Below are 23,225 nucleotides of genomic sequence, written 5' to 3' on the forward strand. Positions count from 1 at the left end.
TTTCCTTCCATGCACTCCTTCATTCCTTCATCCATCCCTCCGTCCATTTACCTTGTGTTTACTGAGCACCCACTGCGCAAGTCTCTGGAGCTGGAGAGAATGAGTTAAGGCCTGGCCCTTTCTCCCAGCTGGTTCTGAGTCCAGTGAGGGAAGGACTCCCGTGTGCGATGAACTCACCCAATGGAATGAACTCATTTTGCAAAGACCCTATTTTGCCCTGTTGATCGTTTCAGCTATTTTCTTGTGCTTCGTCCCCAGTTGTCCACCCCTATTATATATCGGGAATCCAGAATTGGGCTTGATATTTTAATAAGGTCTTGGCTGGTACTCGCTTCAAGTAAGAAGAATACTTCTAAATGCTGAGCTCTATTTGAGACTCCGCCAGTGTGAAGCAGCAGTAGATAGAACAGTCTCACCATAGAGTCACCTCCACTTGGTGACTTACTAGAAACCTCTGATCTCTTCCTGTGCTCTTGTGACTCATCACTCCTCTCAGTTTGTTGTAGAGATTGTTTATGCTCTTGACAGCGAAGGGGCCTCAGTTTGACACATGGCTTTTGGCTTCATCAGCGTCTGCAAAGCCCTTTAAAACTCTCATCCCCTTCCATGGGGCTCCTGGGTGGCTCAGTTGGTTAAGTGTCCAACTTTGGCTCGGGTCATGATCTCACGGCTTGTGAGTTCAAGCCCCAAATTGGGCTCTGGGCGGACAGCTCAGAGCCTGGAGTCTGCTTCGGCTTCTGTGTCCCCCTCACTCTCTGTCCCTCCCCCACTCACGCTCTCTCTTTCTCAAAAATGAATGAACCTTAAAAATTTTTAAAAAAAGAACTCTCACCTCCTTCTTACCGTGATTCCTGGGCACCATGGGTCACCAGCAGCTGGAACAAATGTGAAGTGTACAAATATCTTAGCTCATTGGTCACATTGTTAGTGAAAACACGAAGCACACCCGGCTGAGGCCTGCCACCTGCAAAACCTCTCCACTGTGGCTTCCCCTGGAGGTGTCAGCCATGAAATTCCCACTGCTTGATGGACGTGGCTGCCTCACTCCCTGAGCCAGCGTTGCCAAGTGTGGCCTGAGGAACTGTAACCCCAAGTCACACTCCTAGAAAAAGGGGTTCCGTCGTCACATAAATTTGGAAATCACTGCGTGCCCCATCCTTATTTTGAAGATACACAATGCATGTTATGATTGACGCTGTTGACTTTGTGGAGAACTGTATTGAGTTTTGTTTCCTCCTGCATCACTCACATCGACTGGTAGTGGGATCCTTTTATCATGAAGTTTCTGTTAAAGGAGGAAACCCTTTCCAGAATAAGGGTGTAGCTGACAGTTGTTGGGTATTGTTTTTAAAATACAACTCCTGAATGCTTTCTGTGAGTTACTCCTTATAATCCTGTCAACGTCACAGTGAGGCCGGCACTTTGACAGATGAGGCAGCCAGCCACAGAGATGCTAAGGAACTTACCAGAGGTCACACAGCTCATAATTGGTAGAGCAGGGACGTGGACTGAGCACCAAACCTGTTCAGTGCGCTTCTCTGCAGCACAGTTAGAAACCAGATGAAATGGGGAAAGAAGCAATGTCCCAGATCCAAGGGCTCATTGTGGACGGCTCACCATGTCACCCAATTTGATCTATGCAAGTTTGACTTATATAGCTCGCCGTCGATCTGTGGTTTCCTTCTACAATTGCACTTCCGCTTTATTTCTCCAGGGATGTTTAGAAACATTAAAAAAAAAAAGAATGGAACAATATACGTGGCCTATGGCTGTAGGGAAACTTGGCTCGTTTCATTACTTTTCAGCCAGCTGGGATCTTTGGTTACAAGTGAAGGTTATTTGATTTAGTTTTTACTATTAAGGTGGGTAGTTTTGTGTTTTCCCGCTGCATTTTAGCATCTTCCTCCTTAGAGTGACCCCTTGCTGGGAATGTTCCTTTTGATAAATTCCATCTCTTAAATGCTATTCTTTCTCTCTCTTCCTGTCTCTCTCTCTCTCTCTCTCTCTCTCTCTCTCTCTAAAAGAAATGTCAAGGTTGGTTTGGTTTTCCTGTTTGTTTTTTGAGTTAACATGTCAATCTGATGCTGGATGTCTGTCTCCTCAGCGGCCGTGGGGGTGACCAGACACAAATCGAAGGAGCTGAGTCGCAAACAGAGCCAACAGTTGGAGCTCCTGGAGAGCGAGCTCCGGAAAGAGATACGTGACGGTAGGCTCCAAAATTTTATTTGTAAAAAAACAAGCCTTTTTTTTTAATCATTTTTTTCTTTTTTACCCTTAAATGGAGCTGGCCACAGTAATGAGAACTGTTTGTATAATAGAAGACATCTGAACAGCAGGGTCTAGGCCTGGCTTTGTGTTTTATTTCAGCTCTGCTCTGCAGCCAACCAAGTAATTATCTATTGTTTCTTCTTTAATGAAAACCAAGGTCATACTCCGTGTTAGACAAAACAGCAGAAGATCTTATCCATTGTTTGTTGAGTTAAAATATTGCTCTTGGGATTCTGTTTTGCAGGCTTTGCTGAGCTGCAGATGGATAAATTGGATGTGGTTGATAGTTTTGGAACTGTTCCCTTCCTTGACTACAAACATTTTGCTCTGAGAACTTTCTTCCCTGAGGTAAAAGAGCATTGATCATATTCCTAAGGTTGAGTCTTGAATAATAATGAAGGTGCTTGTTGCTATTGTCAAAATGGGTGTTTGCTTCCAAGGCAGCTGTAGATAACGTGCTTGGTACAAAATAATGGCTCAAGTTTGAGCAGAGCAGGGAGCAGGACAATTATTAATTGGATTGATGAGGATATAAAGCAGTGATGGGTCACTGACAATTATTCTTTGTCCAGTAACAAAAACCTAGGAGGGACAGAAGTTCAGAGTGATGATTTTTGCTTTATTTTACTACCCGTTTAGAGCTGAATTTGTAGCTGGGAAGCCCGCTAGTTTATTTAAAAATCAATAAATTGTGGGCTGGCCAATTTGTTGTGTTTATCTGCATGACTTCTATTGCGGCTACTAGATTATTCACTATTTACTTCTCAATTGGAAATGAAAAGAACTATGGGCCGAGAGGGAGGGAAGTCGACATGTGTAGAATTTGAGTTGATAGCAGCCATTTTTAGCAACGTCGAGTTTTTATGGTTCTCTTCAACAGTTGTTCTCTGGCTGATCAGTCCGTATCATCCTCATTTAGTAGAAATAGTTGCACGAAATGATTGATTAATCCGTCCTGGGACTCCGAGGAGTAGTCTACTTTAACCCTTTGGGTTTTCAGTCTCACTCTGTTCTAACGCCTCCATCTTCTCCCCCACTCACTCAGCCTTCCTCCTTCACACTCCCAAGTCTTGGGTGAGGTACACTCATCTGCCTGCCATCACCTCCACATCCTGATGCCCCCACTTCACCATGTTGCCCTTTTTTGTCCAGAACTGGTGACCACAGAGGGGCCCAACCTCTGGAACATCAACACAGACGATCATGTTTAACTCTAGATTTCTAAACAAAGCCAGCCCAGAGCTTCTATCACCTTACCAGAGCTTCTCATCTACATTTGGCCAGAAGCCTAGAGTTCAGAAGCTCAGACACATGCAGTAAGCAATTTCCAGTTTCTCTATAATTCTAGAAGCAGACATCATGATATGTGATGCTGTGTCTCAAGGTTGGGATACCTCCATAAAACACCCACCATATTTTTTGTTTTTTGGTCCAAGCCTTACTATTGTAAATCAAGAAGGCTATAAATAAGTCCTCAGTTTTTTGTGCTGGTACAATATATTTTTTAAACTTCTCCTCCAGGAGTACCAGGCACCCAGGCTTGCATTTTTGCCACCTCATCCATCCATTTCTATGGCAGAACACCACCTAGGGAGGGGGGTTCAATTCCCTGAATCAGGATGACTATGCAGGACATCACCAGTCCTATTCACCTGCTATCTGAGATCCCCATTAAGAATTTAATAGCAATAAAATAACAGAGATTTCTACCATCAACATGAGGATTGTGTGGGCTTTTACGGTTAATGATTGCTCTTGAGTGCTGAAGGGAGTAAAACTGCGACCTGAAAAAGAAATTGCCCTGTCTTCTAAATTCGGTAATCAAGAGCAAGATAAGTGATGAATGCAAAAGACACTGTTGCAAATTGACTGTTTTGGAGGGCGGGCGGGGAATCCCAGGAACAATGCTGTATTATTTTAGAAGAGAGATACAGCTGACCCTTGAACAACACGGGTTTGAAGTGCACGGGTCTACTGATACATGGATTTTTTTCAGTAAAACAGTACAATCTCATAAATGTATTTTCTCTTCCCTATGGTTTTCTTTTATAGCTTTTTAAAAATTTTTTATTAAAACCTTCTTTTAAAAAAAAATTTTTTTAACATTTATTTATTTTTGAGACAGAGACAGAGCATGAAAGGGGGAGGGTCAGAGAGAGAGGGAGACACAGAATCCGAAACAGGCTCCAGGCTCTGAGCTGTCAGCACAGAGCCCAATGCGGGGCTTGAACTCACAGACCGCGAGATCATGACCTGAGCCGAAGTTGGACGCTTAACTGACTGAGCCACCCAGGCGCCCCTTTTTATAGCTTTTTTTTTTAAAGTTTATTTATTTTGAGAGAGCATGTGAACACACATGAGTAGAAGAGGGGCAGAGAGATAGAATCCCAAGCAGGCTCCATGCTGTCAGCATGGAGCTCCACACAGGGCTTGATCTCACAAAGTGTGAGATCATGCCCTGAGCTGAAGTCAAGAGTCATACACTTAACCGACTGAGCCAACTAGGTGCCCCCCTTCCCTATGATTTTCTTAATATTTTCTTTTCTCTAGCTTATTTTATTATAAGAATACAGTTACAATACAAAAAAACATATAAACTGTGTTAATCAATGGGTTATGTTATTGGTAAGGCTTCTTGTCCACCAGAAGGGGTCCACCCCTTGTGGACTATTAGTATTTAGGTTTGGGGAAAAAGTCATATGCAGATTTTCGACTGTGCAGAGGATCAACGCCCCTAACCTCCTCATTGTTAAAGGGCCAACTGTAGTTGCAAGAAGCCAAACTGATTTAACTCAGGGTCATGTATAATCTTGAATGGCAGTTGGGAAAGACATGAAAGCCAAAGTCGGGAGGAGTCACTACGGGAGAGGACCCAGAAAAAACAAGGATAACTATCAGAACCCTATAAAGACCCAAGTTACAATTGAATTTATAATAAAAGATATAGAGAACCAGAAGATCATAGTCTTTGATCACAGTGCCAGTTGAAATATATTCTAGGCTGCAGATAAGTCCTGTGTCAATTAGGCCCTTTACAGATCTATCCGGGAGCCACATCCTCCAGGCCTGGAGGTTGGGTGTTGGATGAAAAACGTGAGTGGTTAACACCTACCAGACAACAGTAGGCAAAACCGCAGGAAATTGTTCACAGAGGCCAAGGTATTACCTGGTTCTGTGCCCTGCCCTTTGGTTTTTGGCTTTTTAAAGCCTTTGTTTTCATTCTATTGACTGGTTTGTTTTGCTGAACATAGGAGAAGAAATAAGAGTGAGCAGTGCATCCTACCTCCTAGAAGAGGGAAATTTAAATGAAGGGAGGAAGGAACCTTAGAATACAGGGAGCCATCATGGCATTTCCCTATTTAAGGTCAGGAATCAATCTGTTTAAACTGTCCATATAAAGTTGGTTCAGCAGAAAAATGTTAGGAACTAGAAAATGCAAACCCAAGGTCTGATTTTTCTGCATATTACTAGAGGAGAGTATGACCAAAATAGTTTGAGGTCTTCTGCTTAGGCTAACAAATTTGAAACTATAAAGCAAAAATCCTCTGCAGAAGAAATTTACTTTAATGAGGTATAAAAATAGCCTAAAGTTTCAAATATTACCCCTAAAAAAGAGGAAGAGAAAAACCTGAATATTCAAGTTTATATTTTCATTCTGTTGACTCATTTGAAGTGTTACTCGGCATGCTTTTAAAATTTAATCATTTAATTCCAATCAGATTTATGACACATTAAAAAAGGAAACTCAAATTTAAAATTTCACATCCAGGAGCCACACAGCATAGCACGCAAAAATAATTGTAGAAACCAGCAGAACAGTAGCCTTGCGGTCTAGTTTGCCATAAATTCGTGACAAAAACAATAAAAACAGCTGCCATAGAGAACTTACCGTGCACCTATTCGTTTTGTTTTCACCCTAAGCCTAGGAGGTGGGAATCAGGAGTGTCCCCATTTTGCAGATGAGGAAAGTCAGACACAGAGAAGTCACATAACTTGCCCAAAGTCAAGTGACCAGTAGGTGAAAAAACCAGGACAGGAGCCCAAGTAATTTGGCTCCACATCCTAGCTTTTAACCACCCCACTCAAGCCCTCTCCAGTAACCCTGTACATTGAGACAGTAGATACGACTAAGCTGAGACTTGTAAAAACTTACCGAGACGACTCCATATTTATCTTTAGAAGGTAAATTGCTTGAGGAGTGGTCTGCACATTTGCATAATCTTCTTTACCACTTCTTTCACCTTCGAGTCAGTTCTTTTGAAGTGTGAGATTCCTTCCTCTACCAAAAATGGGACTGATGCAATAATCATTCTTCGTCTTAGAGGCTTCCAGAATCCACTGGTGCTTCTGGAGAGCTGAATAATTATTTATTATGTATCAGAGGATGTACAATGAACCTAAGCCCAGAGGCTCTTCAGATTAGCAACCAGTGGCTCTACTTTATTAAAACGGACTTGGGTATTATAGCAAAAATACACTATTCATTTCCTTTGGATGTTATGAATAATAAAAGTGTCTCCTTCCTCTCAGTCAGGTGGCTTCACACACATCTTCACTGAAGATATGCATGTAAGTCTATAAGTTTTCATCTTTAGCCCATGATTGCCTTTCATCATGTCCTCTTCCTCCTCCTCATCCCCATTATTGAATTTTTGTGAGTTTTTTGGAATCATGAACTCAATATTAAATAACTATCATTTTGGGAAACCCATTGTGGATCTATCTTCTAACTTTAATAAGTTTATATATTTATATTAATTATATTATATTATATTAATTATATCATATCATATCATATCATATCATATCATATCCATTTGTTTTTTCCAGAACAGAGATGCCAATGATAAGAATGAAAGTCTCACAGCCTTGGATGCCCTAATTTGTAATAAAAGTTTCCTTGTTACTGTCATCCACACCCTTGAAAAACAGAAGAACTTTTCAGTGAAGGACAGGTATTGGTCAATTTATTTATATTTTGGAAGTCATTAAGTAGGGGAAATAAAAACTCTTGAGCCCCTTGTTTTATTTCCAAACCACAACCTGAACTCGGTATCTTGAAAATGTAGATTTACCTATAGAGGCTGCCTGATCGAAGGGTCATGAAGCCATGATTGCTCCATTTCAGATATCACACAACCTCAACGCAAATTCTGTTTTGAAAGACACACACACACACACACATATACTCCTCCCACCAAAACAAACAGACAAAAACCCTGAAAAACCCAACCCCAAGAAGAAAACATGAGTCCTGAATCAAAAAAGCAGAAGTATTATTTTCTGTTTCTAAAAACACCTGAAAATTTGGGAAAGACGGTCACTTCTTGTTTACCACTTTAATTTAAAAGTTTAAGTGCTAGAAACACATAAAAAGTCCTGGAATTAACATTGGTGCCTGGTTTTTATGGATTGAGGACAAAGGTGGTTGACCTAAGACATTAAAGAATACAAGTGCCCACAGGACAGCACCCCATCGCCCTTTGGCTTCTCTAGAAGATACCATCAGTGCCAAGCCCAGCCACAGCGAATAGTTAACCTCATTAACCAAGGCTCTTTTTTTATGTGCTTCTTTATCATCTGTATACCTTCTTTTTTTTCTTTCAATTTTATTGAGATGTAATTGACATACAGCACTGTATAAGTTTAAGCTGTGCAGCATAATGATCTGACTTACACGTATTGCAAAATGATAACCACAATTAAGTTTAGTTCGGATCCATCATCTCGTACAGAGACAAAAAAAGTGGGGGCGGCGGGGGGGGATGAACTTTTAGGATTTACTCTCTTAGAACTTTCAAACATACCATACAGCAGAGTAGCTGTAGTCATCGCGTTGCACGTGACATCCCTAAGCATTTACTTCTCTTATAACTGGAAGTTTAGACCTTTTGTCCACCTCCCTCCAATTGCCCCTTTGTCCCCCACCTCTGGTAACCACAAATCTTTTTCCGTGAGCTTGCTTCTTTTTCTTTCTTTTTTTTAGATTCCACACGTAAGTGAAGTCACATAATACTTGTCTTTCTCTGATTTTTTCATTGAGCATAATGCCCTCAAGGTCCATCCATGTTTCCACAATGGCAAGATTTCATTCTCTTGTATGGCTGAACGGTATTCGGGGTTGGGGGGGGCGGTGTGTGTGTGTGTGTGTGTGTGTGTGTGTGTGTGTGTGTGGTACGCAAATATACCACATTTTCTTTATCCATTCATGTGCTGATGGACAGTTGTTTCAACATCTTGAGTATTGTAACCAGGGCTCTATTTTTAAACAGGTGTCTGTTTGCCTCCTTCCTGACCATTGCCCTGCAAACCAAGCTGGTCTACCTAACCAGCATCCTGGAGGTGCTGACCAGGGACTTGATGGAACAGTCTAGTAACATGCAGCCTAAACTCATGCTGAGACGCACAGAGTCTGTGGTTGAAAAACTCCTCACAAACTGGATGTCGGTCTGCCTTTCTGGTTTTCTGCGGGTAAGTGTCCTATCCCTTGGCCGGTCAGAGGTAAGACAATAGGTGGTTATTTTTAGCAGATGCTAATGCCTTTGCCAGGGTAAGTCCTGAACACTCCATGCTGTCAGCATTTAACCTCTTTGAGACTTGGTCCTTGGCAGGAGCAAGTGGAGGGGAAAATAAGAATTGTTTTTGCTGTAACCTATGTAAATGTGACTCATTTAGAATTTCCTCAGGTAAAACTTTTTTTTTTTTTCTCTTTGAAACAATTTCACTGTGGTAAAAACAATTAACATGAGACCTATCCTCTTACCAGATTTTTAAGTGTGTAAAACAGCGTTGTTATCAGTAGGCACGATGTCGTACCACAGATTCCTAGAACTTATTTGTCTCGTGTAACTTCAGTTTTCTACCCATTGGCTTTGGGTATAAATCACACCGGTAATTACCAACCAGGGCCCAGGCGGTCTAGTTAAGAGAAGAGACTGAGGGGACAGAATATTTCAGATGCTGAAGGGAGCACGTGACTCGAAGGGCCTCTGAAGCATCTTGGAAATACCCGTTTACCTACTAATACAGGAAGCTAATTACACTCCATTCTAACCAGTCCTTCCACATGGTTCTGTTTGTTTAGCAAGTCTCCAAAGAGCTGCCCGCCCCCTGAGTTCCAGTTGGAGTTACTGTCTGAATGTGGTTGTAGCCTGATTGAATCTTAACATCCTTTTGAATGCAAAGTTTGTGCAGACTCCAGTGGGTCAGAGCATGGGTCCTGGAGCCCGCCTCCTGGTCTGCATCTGGACTCCCGTCACTTACTAGACGAGCCTTCCGGACCTGTCTCGGCCTTGATTTTATAACCTATAGAATTGGAGGAAGAGTATTTTAGGGCTGTTCTGAAGCCTGGATGAGAAAATGCATGTAATTGCTTGTCACCAAGTAAGCACTCCATAAATGTTGGCTGTTATTATAAAATATTAATAGGAAAAGAAGAGTGTTCTGTTGAACCCAATCTTCGTTCAGCCCTCTGAGGCCCCTGCACAGAAGATTCTTAACCTTCTTTAATTTCACCAGCCATCCAGATTCCAGCAAAACTGCATAATTGTGTATTTGTAGCTAGTTCCAAAATCTAATTAAACTTTGAATAAGATACACTGTTATGCCACAGGTTTTAACAGTGCTACTTAAGTTTAGATCCAAAAGCAGCACTTTAAATAGACTGTGCTTAGTTTAATGTTTAATGCAATCTTACAAGTAGATGCACAACGTTTTTTTCTTGTTTTTTTTCTTTTTTTAACCGATGCCTTCCTCTCCCAAGGCGCTACCCATTTATTAAGATTAATGAAATCTGCCGCCTTTTCTGTTTACTTGGTATAAATCATCATACGCTTTGGGGAGGTGTTGAGCAGTTACTTCTGGGGTGAATGTTTTTGCTTTCGACCATCTTAGCCTCAGCCACAACCACATCTAGACAGAGGCGGCTGGCCCCACACCTGGGTCCTGGGTCTTAGTCTTAAAAGGCAGGCTCCTGCCCCACCACTGAATCACAAGCCCTGGGGGTGGTTTCCAAGCTTCTCTAAGTCATTGCATGCGCCTTACATTTGAGAATCCTGCGGTAATAGAAAGAGCCCTGGAGTGGGAGTCTTGGGTAGAAGCAGCAGGTTTGGGCTCTAAATTCATGTCAACCCCAGTTAGCTGTGCGTCTCTGGGAATGGTACTTCTCACCTGAGCAACTGTTTTCTGTCCACTCCGTAGGGGGGCGTGGTCACTGGTTTTAAGTTTCCTCTCTCCTGGGATCTGAGCCCTCAAGTGCCGGTTGGAGCCTTGTTTTTGCTCCCCTGGGGCCTTAAAGAGGCGAGGGTGTTCCAAAAATCTGGGCGCTAAGCCCAAACGGCTCCCTTGAGCAGAGGATTCTGGGTCAAGAATTTGCAGTGCTGATTCAAGAGTATGTCGAGCACTTGAGACGGTGAGGGCCGTGCGCGCGCCAGGAGGAAGCGGCAGTGAGCTAGTCAGTCAGTGAGGCTTTCATTCTCAGTGGAGTAATTCCCTGTGCTGCAGAGGGTCTCACGTCCCACACCAGAAGCCCAGGGGGGTAGGGGACTCTGACAGCCTTGGTCCTTCCACCCTGCCCCACACCCTGTTGCCCAGATGCCACTGGCTCTGTGACCCCCCCGGTGACTTCCTCCTCTCCACTTCCAGGGCTCCGTGAGGGAAGTATTCCTAATAACGGCCATTTATTGGGTGTGCCAGACATCATGCTAAGAGTTTTGCTTTCTTTTTCTCATGGCATCCTCTCATTTAACCCTGTGAGAGGAGTATCTTGATGACCATTTTGCACACGAGGGCATTGGGGCACACGGAGTGGACGTGACTCTCCTCGGACCCCACAGCTGGTTTTGGGAAAGCACCAGGGTTTGAGAGCTCTTCGCCACCCCGCTGACTGCTTCCCCAGTGAGGCGGGTACCGCAGGCTTACGGGAGGATTTAAGGATAGAAGGAGATCACAGGCATGAAAGCCTCTGGCTCAGCCAGGGCCAGAGTCTGGTCTCACAAAGAAAAGGAAGGTGAAGGGGCCGAGCTTTGTTCCCATCACAGGAGTGGTTCCGGAAGGTGCACTCCCCCACAGCCGGCTCCCTGGGGAGCTGTGTTCTCTGGTCCCGTAAGACACCCAAGCCCCCAGCAATTGTGACTAACTTAGAACTTGTGTTCGATAGTGACGGAGAGGGGGCGCCTGGGTGGCTCCGTTGGTTAAGTGTCCAACTCTTGACTTCAGCTCAGGTCACCGTCTCGCGGTCCGTAGGATCGAGCCCCATGACGGGCTCTGCGCTGATAGTACGGAGTCTGCTTGGAATTCTCTCTCTGCCCCTCCCCCACTCTCTCTCCCTCCCTCCCTCTCTCTCAAAATAAATGTATTTTTAAGGTGATTTTATTAAAGCACGGGGATGGGACCCACGGGCAGGAAAAGCTGCCAATAAACACACATTTTTAAAAAATAGTGACAGACCTCACAGTTTTCTAAGCCAGATACACGTCAGAATCCCCTGGGAAGGTGTTAAAACCACAGATGCCCAGGCCTCACCTCCGGAAATTCTGGATCTGTAGGCCTACAGTAGGGTCCAGGCATCTGAATTTTTTACATGAGCCCCAAGGAATTCTGGTGATGATTACCCAGGTTTAGAACCCTGGGTGTGGATAACAGTGTAAGGCAAAATATTACTTACCTCCATCTAGCTGCACTCTGGAGAATTCTGGGGAACTCCTGACTCCAAAGCCATGGAGTCCATAGCTGCCCTCCAGCCCCGCAGAGCCCACTTGACCCCTAACCACAGCCTCTGTGGGCACATCCAGCCCACAAGGCTCGTAAGGACACTCACCCCTGTCTCTGATGCGTGCTGGAGGGAAAAAGAGAAGTGGGAGTTCTAAGTTTGCAGCCAGGACATTACCCAAGGGGACAGAGGGAAAGAGAAGAGAGCAGCGTTGTTGCGAACCATGAGATAAAGGAAGTTTCCCAGAAGAATTTAAATGTCAGGTGCTAGTCCCCGCTCTCTCCCCACCTGGGAAAGTTTTGAACATTCCAACTGTGTCCTCCACTAAGGAAGAGACTCCAGGACATGTCAGCAGGGAAGAGAAGCGTGATAAAGGGAAGCCAGTGGAATGGAGGGTGGCAGAAGGGGACCAAAGGAAACCCTGGGACTGGGGAGGGCACATGTTTTTGCAGGGAGTATAAAGCATGGGATGGGCAGGCTGGGGGAGGGGGGGACGGGGTGAGATCCCAAGAATCTTGAAAGAGGTCTTTGTTTACCTGTTCAGGGGAGAGCAGGGGAGAGACCCAGTGGAATTTCTCCTTTTCAAGCCGGGCTGTGACACTGAACGGTAAACGGGTGCTTCAAGCCTTAGCCACTTGGCTGGTATCCTCATCACCAAGGCAGTTTGACTTCCAGGTTCCTGGCTCTTCCTCTCCCATGTTTGGTTACTGTCTGTTGATTGTAGACCTTGATTGTTTAGCAAATATGCTACTGAGGACCGGGGCTGCATGCTCTGTGAGGCTGAAATGATAGAACACACCAGCCTCCCACTTGAGCCGCTCACAGCCCATGCAAGCACAGTGTGGCTGCAAAGTGGAGGCATTTCAGTCCCCCTGAGGGTGGTAGGTAGCCCCTGGTGTAGGCACAGATGCACACGGCAGAAGTTGGGAGCAAGACGCAGTCGGGATGGGCTGAATTTGGGAGGAAGGCCTTAGAGCTATGGTGTCGGCTCTGGCCCAGGGAAGGGAGTTAGGGTACACGAGTGGCCCCACACCAGCAAAGGCAAAGGCTGCCGGTACATGTCCCACCCGCAGCTCTGCAAACCACAGGGTGCTGGCCGGCACCAGGGGAGAAGGGAGGAAGGCTACCGATTGTGATAACTGAAGGCCACTTCCTTCATGAGAAGCTCTTAACACCAAAAAGTACCCTCTTGGCAAACGTACAAAATGTTCTGACATTTATTCTGGTTACCAGAGCTAATTATCGTGTGTGCGTTCTAATGCCGTTTATTTTTGGTTTGCTCAGAAGGGCGATTCAATAAGAATGTAAACAAAGCTTAGGCCTCTGCATCTCCTATAGGCATTAGCCAATATGAGCATCCGTCTGCCATATAGAAGCTTAAACGTCACAGAACCACCCTCTGAGAACTTCGTGATGCTGTTGACTGTAAATTCTGGGTGTGTGTGTGTGTGTGTGTGTGTGTGTGTGTGTCTGTGCCTGCATGTGTGGGGAGAGGAGGCGCTTCCTGAGTTTTGCACCCAATCCTGAGTGAAGCAGTGTGTATTTTCTTGGGAGTCTCGTGTGGATTGTTAGAAGACACCGCCTCCTGTCTCCTGTCGCACTGCCATAAACTGAAACTTTAACTCTTTGGAAGAAAGTACAGTGGATTCTGCAGACCGCTAACTGTCGCCTTTGTGTCTCTTCCCAGGAGACGGTTGGAGAGCCATTCTATTTGCTGGTAACGACCTTGAACCAGAAAATAAACAAGGGTCCCGTGGATGTGATCACTTGCAAAGCCCTGTACACCCTCAACGAAGACTGGCTGCTGTGGCAGGTTCCAGAATTCAGTACTGTGGTATGTTGGTGATGAAGCCTTCCTTCCAGACTCGGAAAGAAGCCTGGCTGGGAGTTGGATGGTGGGGTGGGGGTGGGGGGGGGTCCACTTAAAATGAAGCAGTATCATTCCTACTGTGGGAGGCCTCAGACGATGAGTTAATTAAAAACAGTAGTTGATAAACTATTAACACGTGTTCACATAATAGATTTTAATTACTGGGATGGGGGTGGGGAGGCTTGTAATGATGCCTGGGGTGCTCATCAATTTCCAAAGATTTTAATATCAGGATAGCTTATAGCTTTCAGCGTCGTCAAAGGAAATGCAAAGTGCTCCCTATTCAGCACTTATAATTGCAATCAGAATTTCTCAAACGGCTCTGCTCTGGAAGACAATGTGTGAAGATGTATTTCAACCAAATTGAGGCCGTCTTATTTTAGAACGATAACACAAGACAAATTCCACTGTGTTCCCCATGCAACATGACACCCTTACTTTATTTTCATGGATTAGTTACAAATGTTTGGTGTCATGCACTTAATGTTCTGTGATCTCATAGATATTTTTAGAGGAACGCTGTAAATCACTCCAGGAAGATGACTGCCTGGCTGCTGGTGGAGAACTTCCTTTTCACCCATCCCTACCCCCCACCACCCTCTTCTCTTCCCTTCCTAAAGGAAGAGAGACCGATTTCCTGCGCGCTCACAGATTTTAGAGAAAGGGCCAAGCCCGGCAAATACCTCCGAAATTACTTAGGCATTTTCTGCTCGTGGAGACCGGGGAAAGAGGTCGCCGTCATTTGGTTTTGATCTTCAGCTTCGTGGAGACTCTGGGCTTCTTCACAATCTCGTTAGTGGAGGAGGAGGAGAAAATGATGGTGGGGTTTTGGTATTACTCAGTAAGGGGGCTGAGTCTCCTGTGGCTTAGCTCTGGACGGTGAGAACCGTGGTGTCATCCTGGAAGAATTCCTTCCCTAATTGGAGAAGGCACCACGTCGCTGTGGGCTGTGTTATGGTTACGTCCTCTGGTGGGAGAATAGTCCACAGATCGGCTGCTTCGAGTTCTAGGTCACTGCCCCATGCAGCTTACCCTGCCCTGAAGGCACCACGCCCGACTGCCATCCACAAGGCGGGAGGCTTGAGCAGAAAGTCAACATTTCTCAGTGTTCTGATTTCCGTTACTACAACTGTCTGTAGCCAAGAAGCGAGGGGCAGTGGCTCTCAGATTTTAACATGCATCAGAATCCACTAGAGAGTTCGTCAAGCACCAGTTGCAAGGCAGCACCCCAGAGTTTCTAATTCAGTAGGTCTGCGGAGGGCCTGGGATTTTGCATTTTTAAAGCGCTCCCTGCAGAAGCAGCTGGTCCCGGACCCCCCAGGAGAACTGCTGGTATAGTGATGAAGAGGCACACGCTGTATCCTGCCTCTGCCCCTGCGTGACACGGGGCAAGTTTCCAAAGCTCCCTATGCCTCAGTCTCCTCAGTGGAGATGACAATCATGGTGCCTGCCTATTTCATGGGGTGTCGCAAGGGTGCAGAGTCAGTGTTCTGTAAAGCACTTAGGACACTGACTGCTGTGTGCGGGCCGTGTAAATCTGTATTAAATTTAATTCACCCCTCCCCAGGCACTTGTTAGAAACGCAGATCCAGATAGGCCGATGCCTGGGCCTCCCCTCAGGACTGATTAAATCAGAACTGCTGGGGACGAAGCCCAGGCACGGATAGACTTTTTTTTTTTCAACACTCCAGATAATTCTAATGTACGTCCTGCGCGGAGAGGGCAGGGTGTTTTGGAGAACAAAACAAACTTTGTTTGCATCAGGGCCTGTCGACACCTTCCCCTATGATTGTTTGAAGACGGACCCCGGGCCTCGGTCCTACCCCCAGGGATGTTCATGCTTTCACTTTGAAACATTTTCCAGGCCCCACGGATTCCCAAAGAGAAATATCTGTGAGCGTGTATAGGTTGGGGGAAATGTAGCACTGATTTAGTTTCATGAAAGCATGAACCCCCAGCAGGAAGGAGAGGGAAGGAGAGGACCCAGCTGGGAGTGGGGAAGGAGTCAAATGCCCGAAGCAACTTTGGAGGTTTGAGTCCTTTCTAATGTTTTACATGGAAACACTTTTTCCGCCTTTCATTTTGAAACGTTATTTATTTCACAGTCAATTAAGACCATGTGTTTCGGATTTGTTAACTCTCAACTCTTCATCCAAATGTTTCTTGATGTTGAAGGGATTCATGTTGATTCTTGGATTCTCTTTTCCTTTATAGCCCCTGGGGAGAAGGCTAATGGGAAATTATGAATTTAGAAATCCAGATAGATCTTTCTTTTCAAATGCAGATTTGCCAGTAGATAGGAACTGGAAAAGGGGTAGACCGCTCGTTTCCAGGGGCCTTGCCTTTAAAAATGATTTTTACTCCCTTGTATTGTACCTGCCCCAACCTGTTTCATGGTGGATGGTTATATTAGAAGCTCCAGAGAAGGCACATGATCTGGGCTATGCTTGTGTGACAAAATGTTGGCAGAAGGTCAATATAAAAATTTAAGGTTTTTCATTTCCTTTCAGGCAAGTTCCCCCAGACTTAACCATCGTATTATAATTTTCTTCCTTCCTCCCTCCTCCTCCCCCTCCCTCTCTACTCACCTTCTCCCCTCTTCCCTCCCTCTTTCTTTCTTACCTCCCTCCTGACCCCCCCCCCCCCCCCCCGCCACCCCCGTCATGAACACCCAGTGGTTTGAGATCTTGATTTTCTAAATTTGCCTGAGGTGGTTTATGTAATTGAAAACCAGGGTATGCTGAACAAACTCGATTCTGTGTGTGTGTGTGTGTGTGTGTGTGTGTGTGTGTGTGTGTAAATTCTTTCAAGGAAAGAAAAGTCAGAGAAAAAAACAAGAGCAGCCACACGAGCAACTTGAAATGACAGAGCCTGCTGCCACGACAGGGACACATTTAAAAGGGGCCCCCCAAACTCCCGTTTGGCTAAGTGCTCAGAAACACAGCACCTCATGTAACAACCCGAGAGCTAGGTTTCACACCTCTAAGATTAGGATATGTTCTCCCTGAGGTCTGGGGTGTTTTCTAGAACACAAAGACATCCTGCCAATTTCTCATACGTGAAATCGTTCTACTAACAAATGGGCTCTGAGAGGCAATTCTTTGCTCACTGCAAAAATTCCTCTCTTTGCTCAAAAAGCCCCATACGGCCATACTTACTCAGGTATCACGGGAAACATCCTTCTCTATCAAGGCATTGCAGGCTGACATTCGATGAAGAGGCTGCCCCACGCACGGTCACCCCCGTGAATGCCAGCATCGAGCCGGGTTTGCGCACATGCAAACTTCCTCTAATATCAGGGGATTCAGGTTTGACAGCTGGAAGAGGAATAAGCTTTTTGCTCCGTGGTTCTTCCCCCTTTACAACATTTTAGGCGTGTTCAATTTGCTGCTGGAGAACCTCAGGCCCACCCTGAGATTGCAGGCTGTGCTGTGTCCGCGTCGAGAGAATGATTTCAGAGCAGATCCCCTGAAATTTTGGAAGCGCAAAGGAAGGCATGAAGATTTCAGTTCTAGGAAAGTGCACCACATGGGAGAAAGGACATTTGCTTCACTTTCAAGAGGAGATGAGAAAACCCAATAACTCGTAGCAAAGTGTGCTGAATTAGCAGGAGAAGTTTGACTTGTAATCAAAGTTAAGCGAGAAATGGTTTTTTGAACTCTTAAACCCAGGAAATGAGCCTGCCAATCTGCTGTATCTGAGAGATAGCATCTTGGCACCCTGGGAAACAGTGCTCCGACAAACATATTATTGCCCTCGTTCTCATATCTATGAGAACGTCTTTAAGATTATTAGAAATTCTTAGAAAAAGTACAGATACATGTCTATAGAAATCTTAATGCCTCCACTACGGTTTATTGAAGACTTATGCCAGCCTGCACCAGTCTGCCTTTCTGAACCCAGTAGTTACCATTTTGGGGACAGTCATGTTTAATAAAATATCTCCTATATAACAGAGTCCCGGCTATCTCTAGTGAGAGTTTCACATCTACATGCTTCCTTTAACACGGTGGCTCTCCCCACCACTCCCTAACTCCTTCTGTTCCATTAGTTTGTCCTTTCAGAAGATCCATTATCCCCATAATTAAACAACCCACTGTCCCGATTAAGTCATTCTGTGTTACTTCAGTTACATCCCATTGTTCATTAAATCCTGATGTTTGCACTTCAGCAATCTTGTTTTTAATACTCCTAGCATTTGTGGAGAAACAGTGAAGTTAATTAACAATTCTTGGGCTTTTTTTTTCCCCCCTTTTGCTCTCTACCATAGTGCAAATCATTTCCATTATGACTTGCAATAATACCGAAACCATTACTAACTTCGTAGTTACTGTTCTGAGCTTCCTGATCAAAGAAGTGAAACCATTTTTTATAATCATTTTAGGTAAGTCATTCCCCAGTTGATGGCAAGAAGTGGAAAATGAAAAATAAGCGTTAAATGAGTGCTTTAAATGACTTCCCTCTTCATACCCTTTCTTCTCACACCCATAATCTTGGGATTAGAAAATAATTTAGTTACCTAAATACAAAAGTATTTAATTTTCTTCTTTATGGCTCAAATGTGACTCTGCGTTGTTAAGGATCCTTATTTATACTTGTACTCCTCAGGGAACGGTGACGTTTATAGCAAATCATGGTGAAGATAAAAGGCATTTTTTTCAATATGTCTTTTTTTGACATCGGCAAAGTCAGCATTCCATTTGAAGTTACCATTGTCTAGAGCAGGGATCAGCAAACAAGAGCCTGTGGGCCAAATGTGACCCTGCTCTCTGTCGTTATAAAGTTTTATTGAAACGCAGCCATGCACATTCATTTACTGTCGTCTGTGGCTGTTGTCCTGCCTATAACTGCAGAGTCGGGTAGTTGTCACAGAGGCCATATAGGCTGCAAAGTCTTAAATATTTACTGTCTTGGCCTTTTACAGAAAGTTTGCCAGCCCCTAATCTAGAGCTTGACATAACAGAGAAAATAATAGAGAACTGGAAACTGCCTTCCCCCCCGACCTCCAAAAGCCTGGGTCTCTTTCTTTTTTTTCTGGGGACACAGCAATGGTAATGCCTCACCAGTATCCATAAATCTGAAACTCGTGGGGTCTTCGCCAAAACACAAACCGTGAAATACTCATATTAAGCCTAAAATACCGAAATCAATCATCTTGGGCTTCATCAGACAGAGTCTTACTCGATTCTATCATGAACAAATGTTAGCAAATGCTGGCAAGTACAGAAAAATTTGAGAGAGAAACTTAGATTTGAGGAAATTTTCTCCATTAATTTTTTTCTTCAAGATGGAAAAGGCCTTCCTCCCTCTTTTTCTGTTGGCGGTGAGGGTGGGGGTGGGGTGAGGGGTGGTGGTAAAATACCCTGATCCAGGAAGCTTTGGGCTCTCGGTCTTTGGGGGAAGGAAAATGAGGTGGAGGGGGAGGTAGGGCAGGCAAGAGCAGCACTAGGGGGGCATCTGGTAGCATGTCTCGGGGCTGCTGACTCCAGCTTAAGAAAAGCCTCAGATCAGAAGCTTTGGAGACTTGCTCTTTCAACTCGTGGCTCACATTTCTTCTACTGGACTTCTGGAAGTAGTTTTCTTTCCTACCACATCTCTCCTCTAAACTTCGGTTCAGTGTGGGGCGCCCGGGCGGCTCAGTCGGTTAAACGTCCGGCTTCGGCTCAGGTCATGATCTCACAGTTTATGAGTTCGAGCCCCATGTCGGGCTCTGTGCTGACAGCTCAGAGCCTGGAGCCCGCTTGGGATTCTGGGTCTCCCTCTCTCTCTGCCCCTCCCCTGCTTGTGCTCTCTCCAAAGTAAATAAACATCAAAAAAAAAAAAATACATAAAATTCAGTTTGGTGTAAGAACCAGACTTTTCTCTTGACCTTCATTTGGCTCTCAAATGAAATTAGATATTTTATAGTTTTATTTAATGAAAGTCATTATTGGCCTAAGCCCTGTTATGATAAAGTATTTTTTTAACGCATTTTTTAAAAAATTACCTTCTAGGTATTATAAGGTATCATACAAGAATGTAGCAACATCCCTCCTTGTGAGCCAAGAATGTGGGTGAGGACTTAATGAGGTAGCTGGATCATCCTTTCCCCACCAAAGTATGCAAAAAGCATGGGGAAATGCCTCTTCCCGGGCCTTCGATTCATCTTCCCAGCCCCCTGCAACCTTATTTTTTCTATCTCCTTGGTACCTTAACCAACCAGGGTGTGTGAAGGAACGGTGGGTAAAGCCACCAGTGAAACACGAATGTGCTGGTCTGTCTAGGTGCTGTGTACCTTAGCGCCCAAGGTGTTATGTCGCACGGTGCCCGACAGGTGGGGCTTAGAGTCTGACAGTCTTGGGGGTGAATCCGAGGTCGGTCACTTTACTAACAGGCTGTGTGACCTTGGGCAAGTCACCGGACCTCTGTAAACCGTTTCTTCATCTATTAACAGGTGATCATGAAACCTAGCTTTGTATGTTTGTTTTGAGGTCTGAAAATTGAGCATGGGATGTCTAGCCATCATACCTCAGAGCAGTTCCCGTCATTTATTTATAAGAGTTTTCCTGTCTGAGCCGTTTCTCTTGTCGATCGTAAGGTCTACGGCGCACAGTGTCCTCTCACCATTCTTTCTGGTTGGTCACTCATTGTCGATGGGTGACGGTTTTTGGATTAGCTGCGCTACAGGCAAGGTGACCGCTAATCCCTCTGTCTGTGTGTTTAGAATCTATAGCAGACGATATCCCGCCAGACAGACGTGAACGGAAGAACACAATGATACATCTGAACAACTAACTACCTAAAGGCGAGGGAGGGGTGTGGTCGGGGCTGGCGGTTCGCGACCTGCTTACAAAAGGACGGGGTCCTTCCGTTCTGGTCCTTTCTCTGGGTTCTGGGCCCATGCATCTTCCAAATACCCTTGCCCTTCTAACAGCCCTTCTTGGTGATAGGCACGTTGCTGAATCCATCAGAATGCAATTCTGCTGCAGGAAACAGAGAGCCAAGCCACCTGGGGCTTAAGCAACAGAGAAGTTTACTTCTGTCCCTCAAGAAGTTCTGGGGTGCACAGTCTGGTGCTGGTGGGTGCCTCTGCTCTGGGACGTCCTCACAGACCCAGGCTCCCCGTCTCTCATCCGCAGCCCACCTCATGGTCTAAAGTGTGGGCTCACCCCCGCCCATCTTTCTTCCACGTTCCAGCCAGCAGGACAGAAGTAGGGCTGTAGAAAAGGGGACAAGTGGCCACCAGCCGTCTTTTAAGGAGGTTTCCCAGAGGCTGTCACATTGCAGATCTGCTTAATCTCATTGGGCAGAACATAGTCACCCGGCCACGCCCGGCTGTGGCAGAGGCCGGGAAAGGTCATTTCTCCTCTGCGTGGACATGAGCTCCATACAAATGCCTGCGAGTGGTACCTTTCACCAGCCCGTGGCATCCTGCAGGTCGAGTGGGCTCCATGGGGCCCCATGCCAAGCCAAGCCGAGGAGGTTGAGCCTCCTCTGCTGGACTGTCTGTCCAGCCTGTATGCCCTGAGAGCATCTATCGAGATCTTCAGGCACATTGGGACTGCCCCTCGACATTTATCACCTTGACTGGTGGCCTTTTGGCTTTGCAGTTAAGAGAATGGTCGTGTCCTAGTGATGACCCCCAGCAGCTCTGAGATTCTGGACACATTTCTGAACCCTTCTCTCTCTCTCTCTCTCTCTCTCTCTCTCTCTCTCTCTCTCTCTCTGTTTCTTCATCTGCTAAGTGAAGCTAATAACGGTGTCCACTTCACTAAGCAGTTATTAAGTGGACAGAGCAGGATTAAATGAATTAGCAAAGCGTTTACGACAGCTCCTGGTAGTAAATGGTAAGTGTTCAACATGCTACATGTGAGCGCCGAGGACGATGGTTAGAAACCCGGAACGGTATTCTCTTCTTCAGCTTTTGTTTCCATAAATAGTAACGGAACCCCTCAGATGGCAGGTGGTGGTTTTGGAAAGGCAAACACAGTTCTTCAAGTCCTCCACCCTCCATTCTACCAAAAGGAAGTGGGACTCTTCTTCTCGACTTCCTGACCTCGTAGCCTGACTAGAAGATTGAAGCTTGCTCCTGGCCAGTCTAGGTAGAATCGAAGCCCAGTATGTGGCCCCTGCAGGGGCCTCCTCGTGTACCGCTGCACAGGCAGCTCCTTTCCAGACTCAGTTCAAATGCCCCTTCCTCCACGCAGTCTTCACTGATTTCTCACCCTTTGAAAAAGCTCCTCCAAGCCAGAGGTAACCTCTCTCTGGACCCCCAAAGCACTCCGCCCATACCTACTGTTTTCTACCTGGTAGCAGAATTCATTATGTGTATCTCACAATTGTTCTCTTGGTCTTTACGTACTTCCCAGTCAGGATCAGTGCCAGGCTCTCCTTTGTATCCTCTGGAATGCCCTGAACACCATGTCCAGATGCAAAGTAGGTGAGGGTCACTGAGCAGATGTAGCAACCTCAGTATCAACAAAGTGAGCTCTGTCAGGCTGGGTACGTTCAGCTGTAAGTAAGAGAAAATCCGAATAAAGGTGCTTGAAATAGTAAGGACGTGGAATTGCATTCTAGAGCAGAAAGTCAGGAGGTGAGCAGCCTCAAGCCCGGGCCATCGACCCATCAGGGTCACCATCTTTGGGCTCCTTTTGTGCCTCCTTCCTAGTCACAAAATAGCTGCCACAGCTCCAAGCACTGCTCTCCCCTTTTGTGAGAGTAGAAACCCTTTCCCTTTATATCTCACTGGCCGAAACTGGGTTACATGATAAGACACCACCAACCATATCCGTTGTCCTAGCTTTGTTGACACATTTATGCCAAAGAAATAGGGAAAGCCAGAGCTATTCAGGGACAGATTTCTGGAGAAAAGACCAGTGTAGATTTTAGAGCCCTTTAGCCTTCTGTGGGTATTGAAAACTAATGGTCATCCCGTAGATTTGGACCATATGCTTAGTTTACAAAACATTTTCATATTTTGAGGGCACCTGGGTGGCTCAGTCGGTTAAGTGTCTGACTTCCACTCAGGTCATGATCTTGCCGTTAGTGGGTTCCATGCTGACAGCCCAGAGCCTGGAGCCTGCTTTGGATTCTCTCTCTCTCTCTCTCTCTCTCTCTCTCTCTCTGCCCCTCCCCTGTTGTGCTCTCTTTCTCTCAAAGATAAACATTTAAAAAAAATTTTTTTTTATTTTGAAGGCAGGATCGCCAAAGGTTTAAGAGTGCCTGCTTCTGCCATTTTCCTGCTGGGTGATTTGGTGCAATTTCCTAGCCTCTCTGGGCCTCAATCTGTCATCTGTAAAATGGGAATAATAGTGGGATCTATGAGATAAGGTTTCTGTGTGCTTGGCACACAGGAAACACTCCTTAATTTGCTATTATTAGGTCACTATTTAGTGACCC

At 45.4% G+C, this 23,225-nt stretch overlaps 1 protein-coding gene across 5 annotated transcripts in view; it reads left to right on the forward strand.

The window, feature by feature from the left end:
- Positions 1 to 23,225, forward strand: part of PLXNC1 (plexin C1) — a 149,919-nt gene that overhangs the window by 96,447 nt on the left and 30,247 nt on the right. For all 5 annotated transcript variants that reach the window (XM_049627463.1, XM_049627464.1, XM_049627465.1 and 2 more), the window contains 6 exons: positions 2,105 to 2,206; positions 2,513 to 2,616; positions 6,799 to 6,837; positions 7,099 to 7,223; positions 8,541 to 8,739; positions 13,665 to 13,811. In XM_049627463.1, coding sequence (XP_049483420.1) covers positions 2,105 to 2,206; positions 2,513 to 2,616; positions 6,799 to 6,837; positions 7,099 to 7,223; positions 8,541 to 8,739; positions 13,665 to 13,811 — 716 coding nt within the window. The remainder of the gene's footprint in view (positions 1 to 2,104; positions 2,207 to 2,512; positions 2,617 to 6,798; positions 6,838 to 7,098; positions 7,224 to 8,540; positions 8,740 to 13,664; positions 13,812 to 23,225) is intronic.

This window comes from Panthera uncia, chromosome B4 (genome assembly GCF_023721935.1).
Source record: "Panthera uncia isolate 11264 chromosome B4, Puncia_PCG_1.0, whole genome shotgun sequence".
In the NCBI taxonomy this organism is placed as follows: Eukaryota; Metazoa; Chordata; class Mammalia; order Carnivora; family Felidae; genus Panthera; species Panthera uncia.